The sequence below is a fragment of the Hypomesus nipponensis genome, chromosome 17 (genome assembly GCF_054491055.1).
Source record: "Hypomesus nipponensis isolate SF chromosome 17, ASM5449105v1, whole genome shotgun sequence".
NCBI lineage: Eukaryota > Metazoa > Chordata > Actinopteri > Osmeriformes > Osmeridae > Hypomesus > Hypomesus nipponensis.
Genome location: NC_140377.1, coordinates 14,048,499 through 14,073,548, shown reverse-complemented (window position 1 = coordinate 14,073,548; position 25,050 = coordinate 14,048,499). Strand labels below are relative to the sequence as shown.

The 25,050-nt window shown below is 41.0% G+C and overlaps 1 protein-coding gene across 1 annotated transcript in view; it reads right to left on the bottom strand.

Moving 5' to 3' along the window:
* cacna1ia (calcium voltage-gated channel subunit alpha1 Ia) overlaps window positions 1-25,050 on the bottom strand; it is a 442,500-nt gene that overhangs the window by 360,189 nt on the left and 57,261 nt on the right. Inside the window, 1 exon segment of the mRNA XM_084676906.1 lies at window positions 8,110-8,243. Coding sequence (XP_084533032.1) covers window positions 8,110-8,243 — 134 coding nt within the window.

The window sequence follows — 25,050 nt, the reverse complement described above, 5'->3', positions numbered from 1 at the left end:
TTTATACTTCTGCGTCTCCGTTAACGGACAGACGCACGCACGGAGTCGGACGGAGTCGGACGGACTGGTTGAATTTATACAACTCCGTTGGCTCTGCGTGTTGAAAACAATTCACCGCCAGAACAGTAGATGACGCTGCACTGCGATGCTAGCTAGGTTATCGAAAGGTCGGAGCAGATGAACAAATGAACCATTTCATCAATAAAATAAGCACATTTTCAGCAACTACACTGCCCATTTCTCGTCACATTTTAATTCAGATGCTGATTTACATGTACTGTTTAGCTGAAATAAGAGTTGTAAAAACTTACAACAATGGCGGTCAAAGGATTCTGTTCTCTTGTTGGTCACGGCAACCCCGCTCCCACCCCTGACGCAAACGGTTCTTAATACGGACCAATCATAGCCAAGGGGTATCCGTAAAAAGACGCACGGACAGACGGACAGTCAGGAAAATCAGAAGGCACACGCAGAGCTCTGCGTGGACACGCAGAGGCCATTTTTGGACGGAGGGGGCGTTCCTCGTGTGCGTAAAAACGCAGAACTATAAATCGGCCTTTACTCAACCCAGATCTTTCCAATCTAGAGACGTGCGCGTTCACATAAAGGGGCGGTGTTTGAACCGTATGTCCAATCGCAAACATGGACGAAACAAGAGCCGCATATTTCACGGAGGAGGAGCAGACAATCTTACAAACTTTGTCTACTCCTCCTGCGTGAAATATTGTAATACAAGCATATCAGGAATACAGACATAATACAGGCAAATTTCAACAAAGTCGCTGCTGCCAAGCTGGAAAAAAATAGCATACGCTGTAAATGCGTAAGCTACATGACTTATTGAAGATGTGACCATAATTACACGGGTGCATTCCGCAACGTTAAACTTTTGTTGCTGTATTATTTTAGTTGCAACCCTGCAGTGGCAAACGATCGTGGGAGCAAATGCTAAATAAATATAAAACCATTATTCAAAACGGTAAGTAGCAGTAGGCAATACTTGCACATATTTTAAGGCCAACAAGTACAAGGCTGAATTGCCTGAATTAGTCCCTTTTGTAGGATATTGTATAGCTACAAAAGGCCTATAGAACAATGAAATTGCCTGCAGCCAACAGGAAGAAAAATTAGGCAACTGGTGGCAGCAGGTTGGAAGCCCAGGCATATGTATGTTTCAAGTAATCTATGTGACCATGTTCATTCAACAATTATTTATGAATATTGTAGGAGTGAAATGTATTACTGTTCTCTGCAGTGACAGGAAATACAGTGGTGTTGCTGCCACCACCCACTGTCATCCCACCGTGCCATACAGAGGTAACAGTGAAACTAATAGTCATACGCCAGTATGTATGCCATATATGGTTGCTGAATATGGATGAAATATACCATTTACTTTCTCAAGTGGAGGTCCTAGATGATCAGGAAACTGTGTCTGCCTGCTCATTTTGGGGGTACACCTTTGAGTTTTATTTACCACTTGCAACACAGATGGTGAGAGTGTGTGAACGTTTGACTGTGTCTGTAATGACTTACTAATTGTGGTGGTCTCAACATAAGACACAAGTCCTTAAAGTGCTCATTTCAAATATGACTCAATTGATTACATTTCTATTGTGTTGAACTCAGCAGGAAGAGGAACTTCTTCCTCCCCCTGAGCCTAGGGCCTCCACTTCAAGGCCAAGACAAAGACACAAGGTATAAGCAAAAAACCACAGTAGTCAAATGGACACCTTCAACTTTCTCCAAGTGTGCCTTGCAAAGGGACAATGTTCTTCATTTGTTTCAGGTTGGAGCAGACAGTGTGAGGGCCCTGTATCAAAGAACCCTGGAGCTCGATTATAAGGTTTTTAATTTAAAAACTGGCTGGAGACAGAAAAACTGGAATATGAGAAGAGATCGTACATGACTGAACGACACTTAACTTAGTTACACTGACATATTTTTCCTGTTCCTAGGGGAGGGAGAACACATGAGGATGTATTTGTTAAACTTTTGTCTACGTTTTGATATTTTTATACCTTTTTGTGACTTTTTTGTTGTGCCTTTTGAATCTTTTGTGGGGGTTTTCACCACTTCTCTCTTTCAATGTCCTATTTATTATTTTTGAAAAATGCTATGAAAGTGAATGAAACATCAAAAATCAATGAAAGTAGTGAAATGATCATTTATGTATCACCTGTGAAGAGCTTTGTACAGATACCCATTGTTCTTTTTGGTTTGAAAGGTTTTGGTTGAAAGAAACCCCCATTTCTGATATGGAAATGATTAGAAAATGGGTCAAAGCAACCCAAGGACAAAGGGGTTAAGGGGAGACACAGTGAATAGGGATAACATATCAACATGAAACCTCCCAAGTTGATAACTAATAGTATGTCAAATAATGTTTTCATTACTAGTTTCCTGTAAATGTAGGCCTATGTTTAAATGAGCAAATGATGACGTTGTAAAATATGATAGTCTTGGCAACATACGGCTCAAGAAGTTGGCAATAGACGTAATTCCCTCTGCTAAGAATCTATATTTTTTAGAAAGATACTCATGAGGGAATGCAAAAGGGTTTTGTCGGTCTCTAAATGTTCTGGCTCTTCTGAACACACCTCTCACTACAGTATCAGCGCACCAAGCTGCACAGGATCTACTGTCGGTGAAGACATTATCGTCAAGATTTAGTTAATGGGCGGGGTTTTCATACCGGTTGATCTCTGATCTCCAACTTATCCTGCTCCCGACCAGGTTAGCCGTTCAGCATATGTTATCATGGCGATCTACCCCGGTAACAAGTAATCCACCGTCGTAGTACAGAAAACCCTGGGTTGAACCTGAAGTTACCTCGCTAACGCCAAATCTTGATTCGTAGTACAGGCCCCTGGGGTCTGAAGTCTGGTCTGAAGTCTGTGTCTTCTACAGTAGTGTTATGGAACCATATTAGGGCTGTGAAGCATCTATTTTGATCTGTTAAAATTTTACCCCAATAAATACTAATTTTGTGGAAATAACATTAAAAGGGTGTACTTAATTTAGGCTTAACAGATAGGCGTAACTTGATGATAATGTCCATATAACAAGTTCTGATGGAACACAACTTAAATTATAAGGGAGTTTTATTCACTCACAAACATACTGCTGTATTATAAACATCCACAAAATTAGACTTATTCTGGAATATAAAATACATTTAACACATGTTGTCTCATAGCCTATCACCATAGCATGCTCCATAATATTCAAATCTCACTCAAACATACTTCATATACTTAAGCCTACCACAGATTGACCTTAATATTGAACAATACAGTTTCTAGCTTGTTGAACCCAGTCAGCTGCTCGCTTCTTTTGCGAGTGTTGTCTGCCATATATTCCCGGAGCGAATGCTGCTGCTAGCTGTGTGCTTTGCTTGCATGTGATAGTTTCGGCTGGAAGTACTTCGGTAATAACTAAACTCAGCCTGAGAATCAGTAGGCTTCACACAGCCTTAGTTGTGTCAACCAAGCCTTCTCGTGGAACTTCCCATCTAAAATCCCTTTCTCCATCGTTCCTCTACCGTCTGCAGTTGAAATCATGTGACGACAGGTGATTCCCTGGGTCAAAAAGAAACCTGCGTTAACGGCACCATTTTTTTTTTGTCGCGTTAAAATGAGATTGCGTTAACGCATAAACTTTGACAGCCCTAGTGTTTGTGTGTGTTACTGTAGAAGCAGCTGTTTCCGTACACATCAATCAGCCTGTGTGTTTATGAGAGTAATTAGCGGTCCGCTGCAGACCTCTCTCTAATTGTTCTCTCTTTTTTACACTCCTTTTTTTGGATCTCCTCCCTTCATCTTTCACTCTTTCATCTGTCCTCAGTGTTCAATGGTGACTGTGTGTAACATGTCCTCAATGGTGTCTGTCTGTAATATGTGTGAGAGAGATATGAAGAGAGACCGAGACAGTGTGTGTGTGTGTGTGTGTGTGTACAGTATTATTTCCAGTATCCTTCTTCTATGTGTAACCCCTGTGTTCCTCTCTCCCCGAGAAGTGGTAATCCACAGCAGTGGGATCAGGAGTGAGCAGAGACGTAGTGTGTGTGTGCAGGGGGGACCTTTAAGCCTGGTCTGCACTCTTCTCCATGTACTGTAGCACAGCAAGCAGCAGAATCCGCAGGAAAAAAGGATTGCTCTCACACACACGCACGCACACACGTACAGACTCACATTGATCACATTAACACAACAAAGCCACATCAAGGTGACTGCATCAAGGTAACAGATTTCAGCAGGTTAAAAGATTGAATGGTCATCAATGGTTCAACCCCATACTACAACTATCCATTATGTACATTTACATGTATTCATTTAGCAGACGCTTTTATCCAAAGCGACTAAAATATAATATTTTGCAGCGAATACAACAGTTTTAATCAGTTGCCACTAACCAACAAGAGCAACAAGTCTCTAAGCAAGAGTCATTGTGATCCTTGAGGAAAGTAGCATTGGGTTCAGCAAACCATTCCTAAGTACCGTTGTACTCCCGGAACAAGTGCGTCTTGAGCCTTCTCTTGAAGGTGGAGAGACAGTCTGTGTCTCTGATGGAGGTGGGGAATTGATTCCACCACTGGGGGGCCAGGCAGGAGAAGAGCTTGTGTTGGGACCGGGCGGTCTTGAGCGGTGGGACCACCAGGCGGTTGTCTGAAGAAGACCTTAGGTGGCGGGTAGGGGTGTAAGGCTGCAGGAGAGACTTGATGTAGTTGGGTGCAGTCCCGTTCACTGCTCGGAAGGTCACTACCAGGGTCTTGAATCTGATGCGGGCCGTGATGGGTAGCAAGTGGAGGGAGATGAGGAGCGGAGTAACGTGGGAGCGTCTGGGTAGGTTGTAGACCAGGCGTGCCGCTGCATTCTGAATCCTCTGAGGAGGGCGGGTGGGAGACTTTACCAGAGACGGAAGAAAAATGAAATGCCAGACTGGCTAACAATGTACGGGCCAGCTGCAGCAATGTGCTCTGGCATTAAAGCCAGGTCAAACACTCTTAAGCACTGCTTCAGGACAAACTCAGTTCCCGCTGTAGTCTGGCAAAATGTTACAGACACCACAGGGAACAACTTTGGACAGAACAAATAAAAAACACATACACACTCAAACTAATGCAAAGAGGGTGTAGTGTGTTAACACATTTTCTATGAAATGGTCTTAACGGAGAGGGAGGAGAGAAAAGTAGACAATCGTCAAGGGAAGACAAAAGAGAAAGAGAGATCTCGTGATATGTTAGCCTTAGGACAATGGACATTGTCGTGATGGACGATGGTCATCTGTAATTTGATTGGGAAAAACCTGCACTGGCCTCCAGTATCAGCCTATATACAGACATAAAGAGGGCACTACAACTAGAAAACATGCACTGAGGTGCTTTCTACAGTGGCCCTGAAGTGCAAATCACGACAGCAAATAGAAAAACGCAACAGCAAATCATAAAACACTACAGCAAATAGGAAAACACAACAACAAATCATAAAGCACAACAACAAATATGAAAACAAAACGCCAAATAGGAAAACACAACAGCAAATAGGAAAACACAACAACAACAGCAGTGCGGATGATATGCTGCAGTCTGCTCTTGTCCTTGGCAGTGGCAGCAGCATATCAGATGGTGATGGAGGAGGTGAGGATGGACTCAATGATGGCTGTGTAGAAGTGCACCATCATTGACTTTGGCGGGTTGAATTTCTTCAGCTGTCGCAGGAAGTACATCCTCTGTTGTGCTTTCTTGGTGAGGGAGCTGATGTTCAGTTCCCACTTGAGGTCCTGGGAGAGGATAGTGCCCAGGAAGCGGAAGGACTCCACAGTGTTGACTGGGGAGTCACACAGGGTGATAGGGGTGAGTGGGGCTGTGTTCTTCCTGAAGTCCACAACCATTTCCACTGTCTTGAGAGCATTGAGCTCGAGGTTGTTCTGGCTGCACCAGGTCACCAGGTTGTCCGCTTCACACCTATAATCAGACTCGTCTCCACCAGAGATGAGCCCAATGAGGGTGGTGTCGTCCGCAAACTTCAGGAGTTTGATGGACGGATGACTGGAGGTGCAGCTGTTGGTGTACAAGGAGAAGAGCAGAGGAGAAAGGATATAGCCCTGGGGAGATCCAGTGCTGATGGACCGGGAATCAGAGACTTGTGTTCCTAGCTTAACGCACTGCTTCCTGTCAGACAGGAAGTCTGTGATCCACCTGCAGGTGGAATCAGGCACGTTCAGCTGGGAGAGGTTGTCCTGAAGCAGGGCGGGGATGATGGTATTAAAGGCAGAGCTGAAGTCGACAAACAGGATCCTGGCGTAGGATGCTGGGGAGTCCAGGTGCTGTAGGGTGAAGTGGAGGGCCATATTAACTGCATCGTCCACAGACCTGTTGGCTTTGAAGGCAAACTGCAGGGATCCAGTAGAGGGTCTGTGATGGATTTAAGGTGTGCCAGCACCAGGCGCTCAAAATACTTCATTACCACAGAGGTCAAGGCGACGGGTCTGTAGTCATTATGTCCAGTTGGCCTGGGCTTTTTGGGCACAGGGGTGATGGTGGAGGACTTGAGACAGGCTGGCACATGGCATGTCTCCAGGGAGGTGTTGAAGATGTAGGTAAACACCGGAGACAGCTGGTCAGCGCAGTTCTCGGTGTTTACCTATATCATGTATTTGTTTCATACTTTATTAACATTTATGCATTACATGATTAACCTATAACAATAGGCAACCATATTGTGAAGCAGAGCTAGAAATGGCTGTGCTAGCTATTGTACTGTAGCCTATTGAGGACTACTGTTCTACTGAACATTTAACTTTCGACGATTGAAGTAATTGGGACTTGTTAAACACGTTTTTTTATTCATCAGCCCACTTACAATTTACCATGTTAACAACATTTGTTGTGTTTTGTGTACTTATGTTATGCCAGGTTTGTCGTTGTTGTTCTGTGCATCTGACAATAAAAGACTTGAACTTTAACATTTGTAGCACTTTGATGCAAGTTGAATCTAATTGCAATCACACCAGCAACTACTCAATTTAAGACAAGAAAGGAGTTTGGGAAATAGAACAGAATATACAAGGCAACCAATTGCATTCAATAAAACATTTTATTATACAATATGTCCAGTAAGAGGGTCAAGTTTGTTTTTAGTAAGTGGACCTGAAATTCCTACCGAACGTTGAGAGCTATCTGGACGATAAGGGGCCCCTTAATCTGCAGTTCATTGTTGCTAGCTCAAATCACTAACTAGGCTTATAACTGAAGACTAACTTTGTATGCCAACGAACACCAATAACTAGAACTAATTTGACAAACGTGCTTATACTCATCCTGATGTTGTGATTGGTTGATAACATATCAGCTATCACGTTATAGTATGCCCTGCATCAAAATCATTCTTAAAAATAGCGAAAGTATCTTCGGGGGACTCATGTTTTAAAAATACATGCTCTCCTTCCTGTTAAGACAGACAGTCCGTCTCACCAATCAGGAAGGTCCGTCCTCTGCTAGATAGGCCCTACCTTTTCCGTAAGAAGTTAATATCGTTGTTTTTTATGATTTGTTGTGTTTTCCTATTTGCTGTTGTGTTTTCCTATTTGGCGTTTTGTTTTCCTATTTGCCGTTGTGCTTTAGGATTTGTTGTTGAGTTTTCCTATTTGCTGTTGTGTTTTCCTATTTGGCATTTAATTTTCATATTTGCCGTTGTGCTTTATGATTAGTTGAAATGTTTTCATATTTGCTGTTGTGTTTTATAATTTGCTGTTGCGTTTTTCTATTTGCTGTTGTGATTTGCACTTCAGGGCCACCGTAGTTTTCACTGACATACAGACACACACTTATGCATTCTTCATTGATACTGATGTAAAGAAAAGATGGTGAAATGGGAAATCGGACCAACAAAGGTATTGATATTACTTGTTAGATATGTTTAAAAACAATAACAGTCAATTTGTAGCCCTCAGATGCAAAAAACACAAAATTGGGGTCTCATCAAACAAGCAGGGTTTAGATTGTCCTGAACAAAAAGTCCCCCACCCTGCCCCCAGACTAACCCCCTGCCCATCCCTCTATCCTGCCCTTTCCACATTCCCCCCCGCCTCCCTCCAGCCGGGGCCTACCCCGCCATGACGATGAAGAAGTCCAGCCGGTTCCAGGTGTCTCCTAGGTAACAACGCTGTCCAAAGATCCCCAGTGCCACCATCTTGACCACCATCTCCAATGCAAAGAAGATGTAGATGAACGCATCGAACGCCTGCAGGAGAGGAGAGGAAGGAATGAGGAGAGGGCAGGAGGGAGGGATTAGGAGAGGACAGGAGGAATGGGAGAGATGGATAAAGAGGTAGGGATGAAAGAGGAGGTTAGACTGTGGGACACAGTCACTGGTGAGTGTCTCTGGGACACTCAGCAACATCAGGCGTCCATGCTGGAAGCTCACGTAATGTTATTTGGAAGCATTATAGATCCAGGTGCCTGTAATAAGTGTTAAATAAGAGGTGATAAGGTCCCGTAACTTTCCCGTAACGGTGAGTTAGTCTTAATAACAAATATTAATGTTAACAAGCATCTTTTAAGGGCCTTATTACCTTTTAACTAACACTTACTACAAGCATGCTAATGCAAAGTCCTACCTGTTGTTTTAATACTAAAGGTTAGCACACTCTTAACCCCACTGTCACGGCCACAGCCGTGCCCCCGTTTTAGGTTTTTCCCTGTCCTAGTGTTCCCTGTCTCATTGTCTTCACCTGTCTCGTTCAGTTCTCGTTGGCATTACCCTTTGTCGTGTGAGTACCCTTCTGTGTCACGTTTTAAGAATTAAACCTCTGTTCCTCATAATGCCTCAGTACTCTCGTGCATTTGGGTCCTACCCCACCTCATACCCTGACACCCACATTCTGGATGAGTATAGGTTTAAAGAAAGAGCCTAAATCCTTTAAATAGTTTCTCTCAATAAAACTTTGGTGTTTATTAATTAACTCTGAATGTTGACCTCCAGCCAACTACTTGCGGACCACATCTGACTTTTCTAATTAGCTCTGAAGAAAATACATGAACATACATGCAAATGTGGACACGCATGCAATGGATTGTCTCTCTCTCACACACACATCTACCAATACACAATGTATTCTCTGTCTCACACACACACATACGCACACACATCCCCCAACACGCGCAAGGCATTCTCTCTCACTCACTGTCTTTCTCTCACTCACACACACACTCTTCTGTGATGTTTTTGTCCTAACCCAAAGCTAACCCATCATTTCACAAGTTCCCTCCTGGCTGGCAGACTAAATTCCCGCCTGGCAACAGTGCGTTGTCTTTGCTGAACAATCCCACCATGCTGTGCAGTTCAAACACAACTTTATTGGAGGTGGTAATGAGGCAATAACAAATAGTCAGACTGTCAAGCTGATTGTAACTAGCACCAGCGGTGGCGGGGGGTTGGAGCGGTGGCGGGCGGGTGGAGGTGGGGGCAGACACGGACACAAACACAGAGTCAGTGTGTGCGCGCATCGGGGCGGAACTCCACCGTGCGCGCTACAGAGAGCAGAGGAGAAATCTAACAGCGACCATGTAGAGACAGAAATGACATGCCGTCGTGTAAATAAGATAAATAACATGAGGTTGTTTAGTTTGTTTAATAAAAGAGCAAGCTATACACCTGTGTTATAGGAAAGTTAACCTTAAATAACTTATTTTGTGATCTGCCCCCCCCCTAATATAATAGTAGGTGAAACACGTGTGTACGTGTAGGTATACATTATTTCCCCCCCAGGACACCTTTACAAAAGATATTTGCTAGGCATTTAGAAACCCACAGTCTATCCTAATCGCCTGGCGAGTCATTTTCATGCAAATCATGTTGAACGTGAGAAAAAAAGCCTCCTCTAATATTAATTCTGCCGTGAATGGGTAGGACCTGACAATTTGTGTAGCATCACTAATTCATAGGGAGAAAATACAAGTGGAGTGGCTTCAGTCAAATTGTGTGTGTGTGTCTTGTGTCCATGTATATTTGTCAGTGTGCCATTAATGTGTGCACTGTACCTTTATATGGGTTTGTTTGCCTACCTACGTGAATCCATTTGTTTGGGTGCATGTATCTATGTGAGTGTGTGTGTGTCAACCCGCCCCCACCTCTCATATAATAAAATCTGGAGTTGCAAGTCTCAACTTGATGGCTCTCACACCCCATTGTATAACTTACTGTAGCATTGCTAGTCATATGTTGATAAGTAAGGGTCAAGATTTGGTCTGATTGGTTGTTCTTGTGTATAAAAGGAATGGTGACGCATTGTTCTGTGGATTCTTGATCTCCTGAGACCTTCTCCTCAGCTCTGGCTTGTCCTACTGTCCTTTTCCTTCCCCACATCTTGCTTTCTGTCTCTCTGATTTACAATAATCATGGTAGCGAAGGTGTAATACATATCATTGTAATATTGTGATGTCTTTCTTTCGGAGTATTGCTGCCAACAGATGAAGTGGGTGGACCACGACCTACCTAGCATCGCGCACGCCCCCGGCCAAGCCCCCGGCCAAGCCCTTCTTCCAAGTCTTTCCAAACTGCTTATCCAATTGACAATCAATGCCAATGAAGGACAAGCCCCTTAAAAGGGGCATGTTGGCACAGCAGAGGGAGCGGACATTGGTGGTATGACGAAGCTGTGCGAATAGCGTGACAAGACAGGTTAAGTTGCTATCCCGGTTTTTATTGGTTCTTTTTAGACGATGTTGTTTGTTTGTTGTAATTGCAGGTGTACAGTGAGGGCCCTGACCAGATAGGTTGTATGTATGTCCATCCATATTCAGACTAGAGGGATTAATTGCCGTGCGACCTCACTGCCGTTTTTAGTGTGTGTGCTCACCTATTGCATCTTGTTGCCGTTTTAGTGTGTGTGCTCCCTCATTGCATGTTAATGCTTTGTGTACTTGCAGTGCCTGTTTTGCAGTAGTGTTGTTAGCTGGGCTATCTAGGCATCTTATTTTATCAGTGGCACCAGTCTTTGAATACCCGCTGTATGTTTTATTGTTGCGTGTAATAAATTGACGAGTCTTTTTGATAAACTTGTGTCTGTTGTTGAGCCGGGTGTTCACTGAAGCCCCATTCCAAATCCTCAGTTTAGTATAACTCGAAACCTTCATTAACCTCGTTAACCTTCATTTTGTAACATGTTTGCCTTGTAAATCATTTGAAATGTTATTAAATGTATGTTTCATTTTAACCTTACTTTGACCATTCTTGCTCTGATTTAACCCATACCCCCCTATTTTGGCGATCTAAAACGCAAGTATCAAAACACAAAGCGCAAGTAACCTTGTGTGCAGGACTTTCTCACACAATTAATACCAACATCTCACCGCAACATGTGCACACACATACACACACAAACATGAAAATACGATTTAATCTCTCATATTGAATACTTTTTTGGGAGCCCTTTCATTGTCATAGATGTGATAGATGTTGAATTGGAAAGTGGTAACATCATTTTGAGAAAGCTTTCTTTGAGGTCTCACCCACATCCCATTCTGAAGCAGCATATGAGTGAAGCCTAGTTCAGGCATGGCACTCTACACCAAACCCATTGGCCCATGTCCAATAAGGCGTCATTATACGGCCGTGAGGATACTCACTCCCGGTTGTTGTATTATTGTGTATTATTATTCAATCATCAATCCGTTTGTTTTATAAAAAAAAAAAATGTTTTAAGATCGTTAGATATAGTTTTTATTGGGGTAAACACATGGTTGGCCGTTTGTTACCGTCGAAGTGAAGTTGGGTGTTAAGTGCAGTAGGGGCTAAACCCCTCAGAGCGTCATGGATGTCCATATGGACGTCCTCGCTAGGGGGAGTTTTAGCATGGACGGACAGCGATGACTGCTTGATCTTTGCATGGATGGACGGACAGCGATGCTGTTCAGAGTGCCGTCCCTGATTAGCATGGACGGTCGTCGCTAGGGGGAGCATAGAGCATAATTTACAATATAAAAATACAAAAAATACAAATATGACAAAAAATACAAATGTACAAGATTAGTGGTGGGCCGTTATCGGCGTTAACGTGAGACTCTTATTGCGCGATAAAAAACATGTTGCCGTTAATCTATTCTCAAAGTTGGGTTGGGAACTGGGTCTATACACACAAGCTATGATGACTTTCACCTTGATATTTTTGCGTGAATGTATACTTAGCCAAATTGCACTGTAGGGGGCGAGAACGAGTCTTCGAACCTGTGTGTATGCCTTGTGTATGAAATTATCACATCAAACGTGACATGCTAACATGGATGCAGCTATGAAGCCGCCTGGTTTACTTCAGGGAAAATGTATTTAAGAAGCTTCCCAATTGAAACCTCGGCAAGACTAACTTTGTGATTTGCGGAATTAGTTTACTGTAGGAGTTCTTGCAGTCTCAAATACCACATAAACGCAAAGCATCCCTTAGCTAATGCGGAAGATGCCGGGCCAAGCATTGATGTAGCGCAGGGAAGAGTCGTCGTCAAACTACTATATTTGAGCGCAACCGAGGCAAGCCTGTCAGCACAGCTCTAACAGCCAAGCTAACTTATCTAATAAACAGTTAATAAACACATGTAAATCTTATTGAACATAATTTTTTTTTCATCACAAATTATCATACTAGAACACCAATTATCATAGTAGAACACAACAGTTTGTGATGCATTTTGGAAACAGGAGATGAGCCCCTGGTCTAAATGTGCCACCTGGCTTGAGAAACCCGTTCTCAAAGACTTACTTTTAGTCATTATTTGGGTAGCACACATTCTGAATGCCTTCGGCGGAATTCAAATGAGCCATTTTAATCTAGATTAATGCCAAGATTACTGTGAGATTAAATCTAGATTAAAAATATATATATATATGCCCAGCACTATACAAGATACAATTTTGTAATGCAGTGCAAAATGCAGTGTGTTTTAAGCAGGAAGTCATTAGAGTCAATGTGGACCCTTGGCCTTGTTGAAGAGGCCAACAGCGGAAGGGAAGAAACTTTTTGTGGAATGAGGTATTGGTCCTGATGGACCGCAGCCTTCTGCCGGAGGGGAGTGACTGAAACAGGGGGTGTCCAGGGTGGGAGGAGTCAGCCACAATCTTCCTTGCTCGCCTCAGGGTCCTCGAGGTGTGCAGGTCCTCTAGGGTAGGCAGATTGCAGCCTTCTCACCTTCTCACCAGTGCGCATGATACGCTGCAGCCTGCTCTTGTCCTTGGCAGTGGCAGCAGCGTACCAGACAGTGATGGAGGAGGTGAGGATGGACTCAATGATGGCTGAGTAGAAGTGCACCATCATTGTCTTTGGCAGGTTTAATTTCTTCAGCTGCTGAAGGAAGTACATCCCCCTTTCTTGATGAGGGAGCCGATGTTCAGTTCCTACTTGAGGTCCTGGAAGAGGATAGTGCCCAGGAAGCGGAAGGACTCCACAGTGTTGACTGGGGAAGTCACACAGGGTGATGGGGGTGAGTAGGGCTGTGTTCTTCCTGAAGTCCACCACCATGGACGGCCGTTGATAGCACCTGAATGGTTGAGAGGGACGCCATGTTTAGCAGGCTGTTGATCTAAACCAGAGCCGTCGAAGGCTACCATAGAATGTAGCTTCAGCAACCTTGCATGACTAAATAATTGTTGTCACCTTATTTTGTATAAATTGCATTTATGTTTTGTCTAATATATATATATATATATATAATCGATATACATATATTTATTTATTTATTTACATACAGAAGTAGGCCAATCAACAATAAAATCTCATGACAATATAGACTTGAAAACAACTCTAATATATATAGGGTTAGGGTTTGCCTAGATATAGGCTACATATATTTTTATTATTTTGTGAATTGTTAGTAAAGCCTTGTTTAAAGATTTAAACATTGTGTTATGACCCTTAGATATACATTGCTTTTTGGCCTTTTAAGCCGTCAGTTTAAAGTGTTTTATGGGTGGATTTGGAGCCGCCAATCAGTCACTCGAATTTTGCTCACAAAACACTTTGAGCGGAGACAAATCTAAATGCAATACCATGCTATGCGACTAGTCAAGTTTTGAAAAATATACATTTAGCCTTGTAGCACCAGCAAAAGTCTTTCTTGACTATGGATCCGGCGACATGTTATCTTACACGGTAGTAAGTTATAGCACTGAGCCAGGTCTATTAAAACGTCATAAATTGACATGGCTGTTCAACACACATATAGGTCATTTAATTAAGTTGTTAGTAGACCAATTATGATAGCAGAAACAAAACGTTATAGGCCCTTTTTTGCATGGACGGCAAGTCATCATAATTGGCCTTATTAACAATTTTATTAAATAGCGTGTCTTTAAATAAATGTGTCTTTAACAGCCATGTCAATGTATGATGTTTAAATAACTAGGCCGACATCTGGCTCAATGCTAACTTTACCGTGTAAATATTTTTCAAAACTTGACTAGTCGCATAGCATGGTATTGCATTTAGATTTGTCTCCGCTCAAAGTGTTTTGTGAGCAAAATTCGAGTGACTGATTGGCGGCTCCAAATCCACCCATAAAACACTTTAAACTGACGGCTTAAAAGACCGAAAAAGCAATGTACATCAAAGGGTCATAACACAATGTTTAAATCTATAAACAAGGCTTTATTAACTATTCAATAAATAATTAAAATATATGTAGCCTATATCTAGGCTAACCATATATATATTAAAGTTGTTTTTCAAGTCTATATTGTCATAGGATTTTATTGTTGATTGGCCTACATCTGTATGTAAATAAATAAATGTGTATATGTATATATATAGACGACACAAATGCAATTTATACAAAATAAGGTGACAAAGTTATTGAGTCATGCAAGATTGATGTAGCAACATTCTATGGTAGCCTTTGACGGCTCTGGTTTAGCTCAACGGCCGTCCATGCTAATCAGGGACGGCTCTCTGAACAGCATCGCCGTCCATGCTCTATGCTCCCCCTAGCGATGGCCGTCCATGCTATTCAGGGACGGCACTCGAACAGCATCGCTATCCGTCGCCGTACATGCTGTATGCTCCCCCTAGCGACGGCCTTGAGCCTTGTTGCCCAGGGCACAAAAAATTGTTAATCCAGTCCTGATGGTTAGCTAGTTATTTCAGACACTTTGTAGGCCTACAGGCTCATACTATGTAGCCAGCGCAATAATTTAGAAAGGTGAAAAGACAGTTTTGCTGGAACTACTTACTTATCATTTGATAATGAACACCATCATTGTCACCACATTATCATCTGATAATAGACACCCCTGCAGCCAATCAGAATCGAGTATTCACCCAGACATTCACACCGATATAATGACTAAAAATATTTGTAATTGAATCGTTCATTCAGGAGATTCGTTCAAAAATGCTGATTCGTACATGAAACAAATGAGGTATTTGAGTGAGTAATTGAATCATTCATTCAACAAGTTTTAAAAAAATAATTCAGATTAATTAAACATTTTAAAGAATTCAGTTTTTAATTTATTAACATAAATTGTTATTTTGTTTAATTGTTTGTTCAGAATCGTGATCTCTATTTTATTCTCAATTTATCCAGAATCGTGTAGCTCTAATACATAGCTTGTGTATGTATCATTTTGTTCTTTTTAAAGTAATGTATAGAAGGCAGGGCCCGAAATGACTACCAGCAGTGTTGCCTTCGTCAATGAAAATTATGACTAAATATCGTTGTCAACAAACCTTTATCAATTGACGAAAACGAGACGAGACGCAACGTAAATGCTGGTGACTATAATTAAATGTATAATGCAATATTGTTGACGAATAAAAACAAGACGAAATGTAGTTTACAAAATAAAAACGAGACAAAATGTTATAATGTTATTTTGTCTCTTTTAGTCACGTTATTATTAGGTAACTCATGAGGCTGTGCTTAATGTGTCTCATTTTATCGTAAGCTTTAAAAGTTAGCTTTAAACGTTAGCCACTGGAGCTGAAACCAACTGAGAGTCTAAGACAAACGTGTGTGACTAGCGTGTGTGTGTTTGTGAAAGAGTGTAAAGTGGGTTACCATGTGTGACTACTAGTGTGTGTAGCTACTGTGTGTGTGTGTGTGTATTTATTTGTATGAGAGAGTGTAACGTGGGTTCTTAGTTCCTACTTGACTGACTGCATGTGTACTAAGCATTCCTTGTTGGCCAAATACTGAACTGAATGAACTAAATTTGGCATCAACAACATGACTTTGAATACCTTATTCTAGACCAATAGGCATACATTAAACAAATGGTTTTGGCATTAACATGCCTCAAGACTACTGCTTAGACTACCTCTGTTTTGATTAAAAAGACACTAAAATACAATTTTCATTGACTGAAACTAGACTAAATGTCATCAGTTTTCGTTGACTAAAACTAGACGAAAATAGTAATGGAATCTGACTAAAATAAGACTAAAATACTCAGACTTTTAGTCAACTGAACTAAAATGACAGCTTTACACAAAGACTAGACTCAAACTAAAACTAAAACTAAAAAAAACAACACTAAAGGGGCCCCCCACCGCCCTAAGTCCTGCCCTGGTTGTCATGACTTTGCTAGTGATTGAAGTCCTTTCACGGTTCCAGTTGCTCATCTTCTCCAGTGGAGAGAACGGAAGACCAATGTTAGAATTATGTGGAGCAGACAGCTCCGTAATCTTAATCGCTCGCAACTTGATTACTTTTTATTCAATTCTGAAGCAATTATTAATTTAGTGGAAACAACGGACCACAACCGGCCTCGTGCCATTTCTAAAGTAACAATGGAGACGGCAAATGTTATCGGTTAGCTTACACTTAACCGGATAAATTCTGAACGGCAACAAATCGATTAATGATAATTCATGAACATCTCTAGCGGGGATGTGTCCTGTGGGGGAATGAAATCTATGCTGCTGTTTCATATGTTCTATGTCTCTGTTAGATAAAAAGAAAATCAATACTTCAGATATACCAACATGTGTACTGACAATGCTGAACATATATTCCAGATATAATCAATGCTTCAGATAAAATAAATAATGATAATAATAAACATATATTCCAAATGTATGATTATGCACCAGAATGTGACTGTCTGAGATAGGGCCATTCTCAAGAAAATGTGTCTTTTCGTGAGAAGAGGAATGCAATAAGTCTGCATACTTTCTAAGAATCCGTATTATTGAAAGGCAGCAACCTTAGGATGTCCGAGAACTTTGGTCTAATTGAACGTTGCCGGCGTGTAGCCTACCGTGATACGCTATGAGATGTGTTTCCCGAGTAACTTATCGAGCTGGACGATTACCTGGCATGAATGTCCGATCTGGCCTGTTATGTTTGTTCATAATCATCAAGAAGAAGCTTGTGAGACGGTCTGCATAAAAGCCAGCGGCTACGTTTACTGAACGTGAATTGACTTAATAAACAGGCATGAGCAATCACATTGCCAGGCATTACTAATCAGGACGTCCAAATAGAACCTCAAGTCAAGTCAACTTTATTGATCCCAATAGGGGAAATTTGCTTGTAGACAGGTATTAAAACACATTCAATCCATCATAAAATACTACATGAACAGCATACCTGACACCACACAATACAGTACAATACAGTACAAGGATCACTTAATATTGAAAACCCAGAATAAATTCCATCCATAAAAACTTCATGCCATTCATTTATGCACATTTAGCCTCCCAATAGCAAAAAAAATAAAAGAGTCCCCAAATCTTTTGGTTCTGTGTCGTCCAGCCCCAAAAGGGAAAGTGAATACCATCAACCCCTGTGAAAGTTGGAGACTTTGTGCTGCATCAGAAAGCATCCCAATTGTTGTTTGTGTACTTGCTTATGTCTTGAGTCATGTTTTTTTCCTGTATTACGCTAGTGCAGTGGCGGTTCTAGACACATTTTACTGGGGGGGCCAAGGGGGGCCAGTGTTTGATCAGAGGGGGTAACTACCTACAACAAAACCATACGTCTAGCAAGGAGAGACTATTTCTCCAACATTATTACAGAAAATGCCAGAAATTCCAGAGTTCTTTTCTCCACCATTGACCAGCTGCTAAACACTGTCCCTGCCCCCCCCTCCATCCTCAGCAGTTAAATGTGAAGAGCTTGCTTTGTTCTTCAAGAACAAAATAACTTTGATCAGAGCTAGTACTAGTAATAGTGGGGTCGAAACTGACATCAGTAGATTCTGCAACATAACCATGAGCACATTTACCTGTATCACACTTAGTGAACTTTCCAAAATTGTCAGCGAATCTAATTCCACAACCTCAGATATCGATCCTATACCCAAAACATTTTTTAAGCAAGTGTTTGATAGTGTCTCAGGTCCGGTGCTAGAGATTATAAACATATCCCTTTGAACTGGCGTCTTCCCAGATGCCTTCAAAACAGCTGTTGTAAAGCCCCTATTATAGAAACCCAAATTGGATAACAGTCTACTTGCAAATTACAGACCAATATCAAACCTTCCATTTATTAGTAAAGTACTGGAAAAGATCGTTTTAGTCCAATTAAAATATTTTATAAAAATAACATTCTGGAAGTCTCGCAGTCAGGTTTCAGGAAATATCACAGTACTGAAACTGCTCTCTCCAAAATAATTAGCGACCTCAGACTAAACTCTGATGCAAATAAAGTCTCTATCCTTATTCTGTTAGATCTCACTGCAGCATTTGATACCATTGATACCATTTGATACCATTGATCACAACAAGCCCTCTGTGACATGCTTGCGTGTAAAAAGGGCTATACAAATACATTTGATTTGATTTGAACATCCTAATAAATAGACTGGAAAAGCTTATTGGGTTCACAGATAATGTACTGAACTAGATGAAATCATATATCACAGGAAGGAAGTTTTATGTTAGTTTAGGAGACCATAGGTCTAAGAAACATGAGAATTGCTACCGAGTTACTCAAGGAAACTGCCTAGGTCCATTACTTTTTTCTCTTTATATGTTACCACTCTGTGACATGAATATAACATGAATTTCCATAGCTATGCGGATGACACACAACTATATATTCACTGAACCCAACAATGCAACGGCCATCAATTCCATTACCAGCTGCCAGTTGGCAATAAACAAATGGATGAATGATAACTTTCTGAAATTAAATGAAGACAAACCTGAAGTCCTACTATGTGGCCCCAAATTCAAATGAGAGATTCTTACTAAGAATCTAGGAGGTTTAACCCCCTGTCTCAAACCAGAGGTGACAAGTCTCGGTGTAATCCTGGACTCAGATTTGAATTTCAACTCTTACATTAATAAAGTGACCAAAACTGCTTTCTTTCACCTGAGGAATATAGCAAAGGTACGACCATTCATAAACCAAAATGATGCAGAGAAGTTAATTCATGTTTTTATATCCAGCCGGCTGGACTACTGTAACGCACTTTTCGCTGGTCTTCCCAAGAAAACCACTGAAAGACTACAGCTCATTCAAAATTCTGCAGCTAGATTATTAACCAAAACTAAAAGGAGAGAACACATTAGTCCTGTCCTAGCTACTTTATATGGAGGACCAAACCTGCCATATGTACAAATGAATGAATAAATGTCCACATCCATGCATTTAGACAGAAATAAACGAATATGTATATTAATTAATGCACAATTGTCAATCAATAGTTACATATATTTTACATTTATGTATGTATTTATTTTTGTATTCATTTATTGATTGATTTATTGATTGATTTATTCATTCATTCATTTATTTATTCATTCATTGTTCCCAATATGATAATGAGAGGAGGCCAGTAGGCGTGGAAACTGATGTTCAGACATTGCAATCAATCCAGAGCCATAGATTCAATCTAGCTAACGCCTGGGACACACTGGCTGCGAAGCGCCCTGGAGCGCCACAATATGCTACGAATGGCGCGATGCTGTTCACACTAGACGCGCATTTCACCACGCCGGTCACCAAGCCTTTCACCTTCTCTGAGCTTTCCTTTTCTACATGTAAAGCTGACATGGTACATAAACATGGCATAGGCTACAGGCTATTTAGGCTACTTGTTGCTCCAACAACCGTCGCAACGGCATCCCATTCCCAACATAAAGTGGCAACGTTTGGCTTTTGTTGCCTTAGTCTTTGTAAAATATGTGCTGTGGGGCATACAACTCCATTTAGGACTAAGCTACTTTTCATTTTTGATGATTAACTTTGTGTCGTCAATCTTCACAAATTTCTCTTCGGCTTGATTGGGGGCTATGACAGATCGTCTATCTCGCTCTTACACACAGGACAAATATGTTGGTTGAACAATCAGGATTTTTTATTTTAAAATGTTAACATTTTGAAAATGTATCGGATATCGTTTTTATCGGGGGAAAACACATGGTTGGCCGGTCAGCGTAGTGAAATTGGGTGTTAAGTGATAGCCCACAACTAATGTAGTAAAATCTTTATAACATGTTTATTTATCCAAATATCATATATGGTGAATTAAATCTTTGTTTTCAACAAGGTCGGCCAGCCTGTCCATGTAGGCTATGTTGTCCATGACAGCAAGGATGGATGTAAGGCTACATAATCGAATACAAAGCGTTGAAAACGATTAGCCAATGGTGTGTCAAATACCGCCTACCTATTTTGATTGACACATCTCATTAACATATTGAGAAGAAGAAATACAGGAATGAATGAATGAATAAATGAATGAATACATGAATGAATAAATAAATGAATAAGTGAATAAATGAATACACAAATAAATACATAAATACATGTAAATTATAAGGTAATATTGATTAACAATTGTGCATTAATTAGTACATGTATTCATTTATTTATGTCTAAATGCATGGATGTGGACATTTATTTATTCATTCATTCATTTTTAAATATGGCAGGTTTGGTGCTCCATAACTTTACACTGGCTCCCTGTTACCTTTAAAATGGACTTTAAGGTCGTACTCCTCACATACAAAGCTCTACACGGACAAGGACCTCGCTACATTGCTAACACTCTTATAAACTACACACCAGCTAGAACACTGCGATCATCAAATGCAGGGCTATTAGAGGTCACCGGAAGCAGTCATAAGAAGATTGGTGATGCAGCCTTTGCCAATTATGCAAAGAATAAGGTCCCATCCGGTCCGCCATGATAGATTTTGCTGTACAGTCCAAATTTGGTACAACCTTAAAAACCTTTCTCCTCAGGAACCATAGATCCAATCAACTTGAAATTTGTTACAGATGTGTAGAATACATGTTTTTATAAATGGTCAAATTGAATTAGAAATGCTATACAAAATGGCTGAAAGGGGTGTATTTATGTAAATGTCCACATTGCCTCAATATCTTTGTTTAAATAAATGTAATATCATTTTGACTCATGGTTTTTCAAACCTAATAGGGTTCAAAACGACATCACTCTGAAGTACCATAAACAATTTCACCTTGGTATGTCTATATATGATTGAATTCAATTGAATTGCCCAAATTCTCACAGGCTCATCCTGCTCCTTGACACTAGGGTGCCCACCTGTCCTGCTTTGCCGCAGAACATTTTCACCCCTTGTCCCGCACGTCGCATATTAAAAATGCTGTGCGATACAGCGCAAAGAAGCACAGGTGGTCAACCTACTTGACACATGAGCAAGCTTGGCGAGACGCACACACATCCTTTCTAGAAATGGTGTGCTGACCAAGCCCCACCCTCACCCTCATTTAGCTTCCAATTGCAGCTCGCCGTTACGAATATAAATTATTTTTCGGCGGCCATTGTTGTTTTCAACATGGAATCGCCTGATAGCCGTGTTGGAGGCAGCCACGTTCGGTAAGTCCTATTTTTACACATTTTAATGTAGAATCAATGATTGGGTTCGTGAAAGTACACTACTCTTGAATTATGGTGAAGATTTGAGCACTTTGAGACCTTTAAATCGTGAGTTTGAAGTGATGGAAAACCGAACTCCAAAAGTAGCTAGCTTTTTCCCTCTGTGTAAATGCTGAATCATGTAGCATCTCGGCGAATTCATCAAAAAGGTAGAGGGCAGCTTTTAGGAGAACAAGCGATTCCCCACAGACCTGTCGCGAAAGTCTTTTTAATAAGCCTATGTGCCAGGGAGACCGCATAGGCTTAGGCGGCAGCCATGTTTTGGTTGCGTCATGTTCATAAGTTCACCATTTCACAGTACGGTCGACACCAAAAATGTCGAGGAGGGCAGCCTTTAGGAGATGTGGGAATTGTGCTTTTAGCCAGATGCTCCGATTATTTTTGTGATTTGTGGAAAACTCGCAAGTGGAGTGAGACTGCGTCCCGGGGGTACATTGTTTTGACCTGGCCTCAGTGACAGACTCGGCCCGCTCACTCACTGGCAGTGTGTAAACGATATCGTAATTCACTAAATTCTAGTCCTAAAATGTCAGGAAGGGCTGCTTTTTGTAGACAAGAGTCTGCTGAAGATAGCGAGTATATAGGATTTTTCAAAACAAGCCTATTTCATTTGTCATTTTCCTGAGAAAGCAACCTACGTTAGGCTAGTTTCACTCGGTCAGCCTATTCAAAGGTTTCTGACAGTCAGAATCACTGTTTACAGGCAAAGGTCGAGCTGGTCTTTAGTCAGATGTGTATATTGACCAGTTTAGAGCTAAATACTCTTGCCAGAGCCTGGGATCGGGTCAAATGTTTGGTGTGATTTTGCATTGCCAGGTCTCCATCAGTTCAACACATTTGGATTCAAGTTCAAGTAATGCCACTGCATTTCACAGTCAAAACTATAGTTTATGTCAAGTGTAGATGTAAAAAGCTTCATTTTTCACAACTGACATGGATCCTTTCTTCACTTTTACAGGTCTGGAGGGTCATGCAGAGGCCTGCTCAACAGAGTTCAACAGAGGATGCTGAACTACCTGAACTTGCTGGACTACCCCCTTCCAGCTGGACAGCTTCTCTTCAGCCCTGACCCCAGGACAGCTTCATCCAGCTGGCCTGCCCTGACTGCCTGCCTGCAGGCCCTGCTTGCGCCTGCCTGCCAGCCCTCCAGAGACAGACAGTCTGTCACCCCACAGACACAGTAGCTCTGCAGACTGCTTTTTTGAAGACATTTATGAAAAAGTACAAACCAGTATTTTTTACTTTGATGAAAGTCTACATTTTTAATCCTTTCCATGTCCCAGCATGCCAAGTTGCTGACTTTTAGTGTCTTAATTAATGAAACCAGTTCAAGTGATAGACTTTTGACCTGAATCCAATGAATAGTCATCTGAATAAAAACCACTCAAGAGAAGGACTGCTTCTTGGATGAATTGTGCTCCACATCAGTTCATCTCACACATTTGCCTTTGTTTCCATTGGATTTATAGAATTGCTAGTTTCTGCTCCATCATTGTGTGATAAAAAATATATTCAGGACAGCAATTACATTTTTGTCTTATCCTTTCGCATTACACACATTTAGCTAATGTTCTTAAACTCAACCGATTGTTGTCATTTTACCATACTGTTCATATTGAACAGACATCAGTGTTTGGGAAGATTACTGTATATTTCCACTTGTGATTTGTATTTCCATCGTAAATTTGGTCTTTAATTTCAATTGGAAGTGGTATTAAAAGGTCTTAAAAAGTCTTACATTTAACTTGTTCACACCTATAGACACCCTGTGAAGCCCCCACCCCCCACTCCAGAGACAGTTGTTGACAGAGAGGTGAATATATTAAGTTAAACATAGTTATGCCTTAAGAGTAGAGTAAAAAATAGAGACTAAATGTGTAAATGGATGTTGAAACTCAGTTCTCTGAGTTGGTGCATGTCAGTTAAGGCATTTGGTTGTCTTTTAAACCTCTAGGTTTAAAAAGAATTCCGATTTGATTGGAACTCTCTCTTTTATACATTTATAGTTGGATTTGACATTTAACAGCCATTTAATTCATTAAGCAAGTTGTTTAACTCAAACAACCATAACACAGTACATATGATATATATATATTATACATTCTCTGACGCAGTCGGAGCACAGCTAGATCATCAGCGTCGGCGCTCTTGGGTACCCAGCATGCAGTGTGGCATGTCAAAAAACGCCAAGACTTGTGGAAAATAGTTTGGTTACAACAGCTATGCAAGGGATTTCAGTTGTTGCGTTCGTTCAGTTAGATGTTTGTAATATTATTGTTTATCAGTTAATATCATCTTGTTGGTCACCCTGAGAGTGCATATTGTGTGGTTTAATAGGAAGTGAGAGTCGGCCATTACAAGGTAACAAGTTTGCAAAGAGATGAACATGGGTTGTGCCACAGACCTATTGCCTATGAGGTTATTCTTGATTGTAAATTTACTGTGGTTCTTGAAAGCGGTCTTCAAGCTATCTTTGAGAAATTCTCGAAACAGTGTTGCGGTCGATGTGTTTTGATTGTGGGAGTCAATTTTTGGTCAACAATTAAACCTCATGCGTCTGCTATAGCATTTTTGCTTTGGTGTGACTTGTGCTGGGAAGGAGGTCAACGGCATGGATTGGGATAGTGTGCGGGCAGGTGTGTTTTTATATAGGGTGAAATGGAATGAGAAACGTAATACAAAATGTCTGTAATGGGTGTATTTATGTAAATGTCCACATTGCTTCAATATCGTTGTGTCAATAAATCAAATATAATTTTGACTGATGGTTTTCAAACCTTATTGGGTTCAAGATGACATCACTCTGAAGTACCATCAACAATGTCACCTTGTTATGTCAAAATATGATTGAATTTGAGTAGTTTGGCTGAATCGAACAACTCTTACCACAGAAGAAACGCAATTTCATGCAATTCCACTTGTCAAATGTCAACCGTTTCTTAACCTTTGTCCCAAAGCTGACCAAAGCTAATAGTATGTATTTTCTACTCATACTTTCTCAACGGTTGGTGTGTAGCAGAGAGGATAGAGAGGCTGCTTTGTAACCTTATGCTCATGAGTTCAAATCCCCATTCAGACTATTGGAATTGGCCCAACATGAAGTAGTTTTGCACTCTTGTTGTCCAACTCTTGACCTTCTACAATGTACATTTTTATAATATTTTGCCATTTTGTGGAGGAACCC